Source organism: Sarcophilus harrisii, chromosome 1, assembly GCF_902635505.1.
Source record: "Sarcophilus harrisii chromosome 1, mSarHar1.11, whole genome shotgun sequence".
NCBI lineage: Eukaryota > Metazoa > Chordata > Mammalia > Dasyuromorphia > Dasyuridae > Sarcophilus > Sarcophilus harrisii.
In genome coordinates, this window is record NC_045426.1 from 707,380,157 (window position 1) to 707,386,089 (window position 5,933).

The 5,933-nt window shown below is 69.3% G+C and overlaps 1 protein-coding gene across 1 annotated transcript; it reads right to left on the reverse strand.

The window, feature by feature from the left end:
* Positions 1–603: 603 nt before the first annotated feature.
* RNF215 (ring finger protein 215) lies at positions 604–5,506 on the reverse strand. Its single transcript, XM_031948903.1, has 9 exons — positions 5,261–5,506; positions 3,823–3,951; positions 3,535–3,606; positions 3,355–3,440; positions 2,950–3,109; positions 1,996–2,112; positions 1,786–1,923; positions 1,139–1,241; positions 604–1,025 (listed from the first exon to the last, which is right to left on the reverse strand). The coding sequence occupies exons 1-9, from the start codon at positions 5,504–5,506 to the stop codon at positions 1,003–1,005; spliced, it is 1,074 nt and encodes a 357-aa protein (XP_031804763.1). The 3' UTR covers positions 604–1,002.
* Positions 5,507–5,933: the final 427 nt, after the last annotated feature.

A 5,933-nucleotide genomic window follows, 5' to 3' on the forward strand; every position in this document is an offset into this window, starting at 1 on the left:
GCAGCCGCCTCGGCCCAGTGTGCACTGGGGGGAGAGGGGCGGGGGGGGGGGACCTGCAGCGGGCAGAGCCTGGGCCCGGCCTGGGCCACAGAGCTGGAGACAAGCGACCTGGAGCAGAAGCTCAGGGGGCTCAAGAGGGAGCTGACCTTCCCTCTCCCATCAGGACCTCCGAACTCCTCTGGCCCCACTTTACAGAGAAGCAAACTGAGGCACAGAGAGGGGCTTACATGGTACAGCCAGGACTGGGAACCAGAGCTCCTGGCCCTTGGGACTATCCTCACTGTGCTAGAAGGATGGAGGGAGACCCAGAGTTCCCCCAGGCTGACCCGGCCCCCCAGTCCCCCCCAAGGACCTGGAGCTCCCTCAGGCCACCCGGCCCCCCAAGGACCCAGAGTCCCCCCAGGCTGTCCCGGCCCCCCAGGTCCCCAAGGACCCAGAGCTCCCTCAAGCCACCCCGGCTCCCCAAGTCCCCTTCACAAGGACCCACAGCTCCCTCCGCCGTCCCGGCTCCTGGACCCTGTGGCCCCCCTCCGGAGGGAGGCTGGCCCGGAGTGAGCAGAGACTCATGGGCCTCCAGGACAGAAACACTAGACATGTCTGCAAGTGCCTCAGGTTTAATGTTATACACTGTATGGGGGCCCGGGCCCACCCTCCGGCCCTTCCAGGCGTAACCCTAATAAATTAGTGTGAAACGAGGCCCCGGGGAGGAGCAAGGGCTGCTGCTGAGGGTCCCTGAGCGTCTCTGGTGGCCGCCCCCCCCCAGGCCGGCCTAGGCCCCACGGAGACCCCCACATGTCCCCCTCAGAGGCGGGGAGCCAGGCCTGGGGCGCCCCCTGCTGTCCCCGTGGGCGATGCAGCATGGGCACTCCGCTCCTGGATGAAGGCCGAGGGTCACCTTCCAGAGCAGCCACGGAGTCCCTGAGACCGCCGCAGGGGCCCAGAGAGCCAGGGCGCTCCAAGATGGCATTGTCAGCCACCTAGCCCCCCGGGGCTGGGCCGGGGCTAGCTGTCAGCCCAAGAGCTCCCTGGGGGATGGGGGGGGGAGAGCAGGCATCAGAGGGGGGAGGGGGCTTTGCCCTCCCCACGGCCCACCTCCCCTCCCCCCCCAAGTGGTGCATCTGCCCCCGGGTGCCCTTACCCAGGATGTTGTGCTTGCAGAGGGGGCAGGTCTGCTGGAGGAGCAGCCAGGGGTCCACGCATTCCCGGTGAAACTCATGGAGGCAGGGCAGAACCCTCAGACACTGCAGGGGGACAGGGGGCTGAAGCTGGGCCCGGTGCCTGGCCTTCCTAGGGGATGGGGGAGGGGGCTGTGCTACAGCAGGGGCCGGGGCAGGGCTGCAGTCCTACACCAGGGCCCGTCCTCTCCAAGGCCCCTTGTGGCGGTGGGTTCTGAGACTGGGGATGGCTGCCTTCACATGGTGCCTACTGTGCGCCAGGCTTACTGTGTGCTTATCGCCTCACAAATGCCTCAACAGCCCTGGGAGGAGGTGCTGGGACGCTGCCCATTCTACTGTTGGGGAAACTGAGGCAGACAGGGCCACAGGGCCAGGAAGGGTCTGAGGCCAGATCTGAACTTGGGGCTTCCCGTCCTGGGCCACCCCCAGCTGCTGTCACCGCTCCTGGCGACCACAGAGGCAGCGCCTGTTTCAGAGGGTCTCGTGCCTCCCATTGGCCCATCGGGCCTTCCCAAGGGAGGTTGGGGTCGCCAGGGCATCGGCCCCATTAGGCAGAGGAGGAGAGAGTTCGTGTGTCCATGTCCGTGTGCGCCCGCCTCCCGGGGCCCACCTGGTTTCTGTGGAACCGGTCCAGGCAGATCGCGCAGGTCTGGATGTCGGGCACATGGGCCCGGGGCGGGCGCCCCGGGTGGTAGCGCCGCGTTTTTAGGGCCGAGAGCGTCCGCAGGATGTGCTGCCTGAAGTCCAGCTGGGTAGAGAGGGGCCGGTCAGCAGGGAGGGGCTGTGAGGGGGGGCGGGGCTGAGGGGAGGGGGCTCTCACCTGGGGCTCGGGTTCCGCTGGGCCCCGCCGGGCCTGCCTCCGGGCCTGGATGATAAGCCCGGTGCACAGGAGCAAGGCCACCAGCAGGATGGTGTTCCACAGCTTCTGCAGGTACTTCTGGGGGAGGGAGCCCAGGGGAGGGGCTGAACCAGGGGCTGTGGCTGAAACAGCCTCCCTAGGCCGGGGTTCTGAGCTCAGAGCCTCAGAGCCAGAGCTGGAGGGGCCCAGAACGGGGGTGTCGGGGCTAGAAGGGGCCTAGAATAGGGTGTCGGGGCTGGGAGGGGCCTAGAACGGGGGTGTCAGGGCTGGGAGGAAGTACCTCGCCCACCTCACTTGGGCTGTTTTGTTTCCTAACTAAACGACTGACCAGGGCCTTCCTTTGGCCCTCAGTCCCAGACACGTGCTGCCCACCCCCGCCCGCATGGGGCACCCCCATCCCTGCAGGACAGAAGTCACACAAAGTCCCCCCCCCAAAGCCCTGCCCCCCCCAACCTAGCCTGGGCCCTTGTTTCTGAGGAGTCCAAAGCCAGGCCTGGGAGGCCTGGGTCTAATTACCCACAAGAGACAGGGAGACTGAGGCTGAGGGCCGCATGTGCGCCAGGGTCTGCCCCGCCCCCCACAGCTGTTATAGGGAGTGTGGCAGCTCTCGCCCCTTCCTCCCCTCATACTAGAAGCTTCTGGGGGGCAAGGAGTGTTCTAACCATGCCCCCATCCTTCCCTCTCTCCATCCATGCTTCTTCCCTCCGTCCTTCTCCCTTCCTCCCTTCCTCCTTTCTCTCCCATCCCTCCCTCTGTCTCTGACGCCCACACTGGGGCCTGCAGGGCACAGGGTCAGGGCTGAGCCCCTTGGGGAGGGTCCACTCTAGGAGCTAAGAGCCAGAGGGAGATGCGGGAGGGCTCCCTGGAGGCGGCGGCCTGGGCCTGGGTTGGCCGGCCCCAGAGGCCCCCACACACCTGGACTCTGGAGCCGCTCTCTCCGGGGCAGATCACGCCCTGCCACTCCCCGTAGAGCCCTCCCCGCGACAGGCCACAGGTGGACCACAGCGTCAGTGTCAGGCCCACGTTCTCCAGCAGCACGGCCTGAGAGGTGATCTTGGCCGTGGCCTGCAGGCCCCTGCCCGGGAAAAGCCGCAGACGGGCCGGCGTTCAGAGGGGCCCCTCAGAGGCCGCAGGGTCCAGCGGCGGGGCCGGGCCCCTCCCCAAAGGGCCCTTCCCAGCCAGGCCCATTCCTCTCCCTCTGCCCATTTTACAGATGAGGAGGTCAAGGTCTTAAGTAGGAGAAGGATCCCAAGGGAGCCGGGCAAGACCCGCCTGTGGGGACCGGAGACTCGTGGGTCCCGGCCCTGGGTGCCCACTCACCCCAGCAGGGCACTCAGGAGTTTGGTGACGTTGTCGGACATCTGGACCACGATGACCGGCTTGGAGAGGACCTGGGACACATCCAGCTTCTCGGGGAGCAGGGACAGGGGGTCAGTGGCTGGGCCCCCCGGGCGTCCTCCCAGTCTGACCAGTGCCCCGGCCCAGCCTAAGCCCGCCTACCTCTCGGACAGCATTCTGATTCAGGGCCAGAATGAGCAGGGCCGAAGCTCCCAGGACCAGGGCGCGCTTCATCTGTGGGGGCGGGACGGGGGCGGAAAAGGGGCCCTGAGGTCCCAGGGAGCACGGGGCAGCCCCTTCTCATCCACTGGGCAGTCTTCCCCCAAGCGGCTGGGGGCCCTCTGAGTGTCCTCCCCGAGCAGCTGGGGGCCCTCCCCAGGCCGGCCAGGGGCTCTCTGCCAGGGCCACTTTCTCCCCTCCCCCACCCCCGCCACCTCCCAGTACCATCACCTTGTTGACCACGGCGGAGGTGAAGGACTCCTCAGAGCCGGCTCCCTGGGCCTCCCCCTGCTCCTCACCCACGGGGACCACTCCGATCCAGTCGTCATCGGCCTGAAGCTGGGGCTCCTCGTCTCCCACCTAGGGCCGAGGTGGGGGTGAGAGGCGGCTCGGGCTGGGGAGTGCCGGCAGCTGCGGGGTTTCTCGCCCGATCGGGACGGGGTCGGGGGCTGGGGCGGGGACTGCTGCTCCCAAATCCCAGCTCTTACTTTAGGCCTCACACGGCTTAGAGGGGGCAGTGAGGTCTGTAGGCCCCCAAGCCAGCATTTTCCCACCATATGGGGCCCAAATCTGGGGTATTGGGGTCAGGAGGTCAGGGGGCCAGGGAGGATGGGGGCTCGGAGTCTGAGGGTCTGGGATGTGTTTAGGGCCTGGGTATCAAGGAGGCAGAGGGCTGAAGGTCTGAAGCCCCCCCCGGGGGGGTCTGAGGTATCTGAATCTGCCGGGACCCAGGGGCTTGAAGCTGGGGGTGGGGGCGGCTGGTCTAGACTGGCTGCAGCTTGGGGGGGGGGTGACTGGGCTGGGCTGGTAGCAGCTTGGGGGCGGGGGTATTTGGGTCTAGGCTGGCAGCGTTTGGGGGCGGGGGTGGCTGATCTGAGCTGGTGGCATACAGGGCAGGGATGCCTGGGTGGGCGCTGGCAGCGGGCAGGGTACAGGGTGCCCTAGCAGGTCTGGGTTCGGAGCCTGCCCCACCACCAACTTTTGAGGCGCCCACTGTAAGAGGGGCGCACTGCCGGCCAAGGGCTCGAGGGGGCAAAGAAGGGTCCCCAGCGGGGAGGGGGTTGCAGTGTCCCAAGCTGGCCTTGAGGTCGCTCCCAGTGCAGTGGGGGGTGGGGGTTAGCTTGGGGGGCGCCCCCGGGCCAGGGCCTGTGTGGGGCCCCGGCCGGTTGGGGAGGAGGGGCGGGGAAAGCCGGGATCCCCGGGACAGGATGGAGGGTCCGCCAGCCCGGGATAGGGCCGAGAAGGGGAGGGAGGGGTTTCGGGAGGGGCCGGGCCCCTGGGCTGGGCCCACTGCGGTGGTGGGCGGTTGGGGCTCAGGTAGCTCCGGTTCCAGCTGGGCAGAAAAGGGGCTGGAGCCAGGAAGGAAAGGAGAGCTCCCTGGGGGCAGGCGCCATAGGAGGGGGTGGGGGTCCCTCAGTCAGGGGCAAGGGCCCATAGCTGCGGGCGGGGGTCCCTCAGACGGGGGTGGGCGCCCATAGGGGCGGGCGGGGCCCCCTAGAGCAGGTCTGGGGCCGGGGCTGGGCTGGGACTCCTGCCTGGGGCTGGGGGGCAATGTTGCGGGTCGGGGCCCCTGGGGAGCCTCCTGGCGGGGCCGGGGCCCTGTCGCCCGCCCCGGGAAGGGGTCAGCGGGAGGAAGGGGGCCGCCCCGCCCCGCGGCCCGGGCTCTCACCAGCACCAGGCGGCCCTGCAGTCCGGCTCCGGGCGGCGGCGCGAGGCGCGGGGGCCCGCCCAGCAGGGCGCCCTGCAGAGTGTAGCTGGCCTGCGGCCGCCGCAGCCGCACGTCCACCCGCGCCCCGCACGCGGGGCCACCCGGGCCCAGGCCCAGGCCGAGGGGCAGCAGCGCCGACAGCAGCAGCAGCAGCGGCGGCGGCGGCGGCGGAGGCGGCCCCGGCCGCAGGAGCGCGGGGCCCGCCATGGGCGCGCGGGACGCGGCGGCGCGGCCGGGAGAGCGCGGGGAGGGGGGGCGGGGGGGGACGCGGCGTGCGAGGTGGGGGGCGCTCGGTTCGAGCGCCGGACGCCGAGATCTGGACCCACCCGGCCGGCCTGAGACACAAACAGCGGCTCGGCGGCCGGCCCGGCCCGGGACGCCCTCTGCCGGCTGCCGAGGCCCGGGGGCGGGAGCCGGGACCGGGGAGGGGCCGGGGGAGGGGCCGGGGCGGGGAGACCCGGGCCGGGAGTCAGAAGCGGAGAGTCCGGCACCAGAGCTGGGAACCGGGGAGAGAAGGAAAGAGAAAAAGGAGAGGGAGAGAGAACGGGGAAAGGGGAGGGAGGGAGACAGGGAAAGGGGGAGAAGGAAGAAAGAGGAAAGAAAAAGAGAAAGGAGGAGGAGGAAGGAGAGAGGA

What these genes read in the sequence shown, in the direction of transcription:
- RNF215 (XM_031948903.1), bottom strand. Translation starts at nt 5,506, where the DNA reads ATGGCGGGCCCCGCGCTCCTGCGGCCGGGGCCGCCTCCGCCGCCGCCG. An exon ending in CAGCGGAACCCGAGCCCCAG is followed by an intron (nt 1,924 to 1,995) that starts GTGAGAGCCCCC and finishes CTCTCTACCCAG; the next exon opens with CTGGACTTCAGGCAGCACAT. An exon ending in CTGCAAGCACAACATCCTGG is followed by an intron (nt 1,026 to 1,138) that starts GTAAGGGCACCC and finishes CCCATCCCCCAG; the next exon opens with GGAGCTCTTGGGCTGACAGC.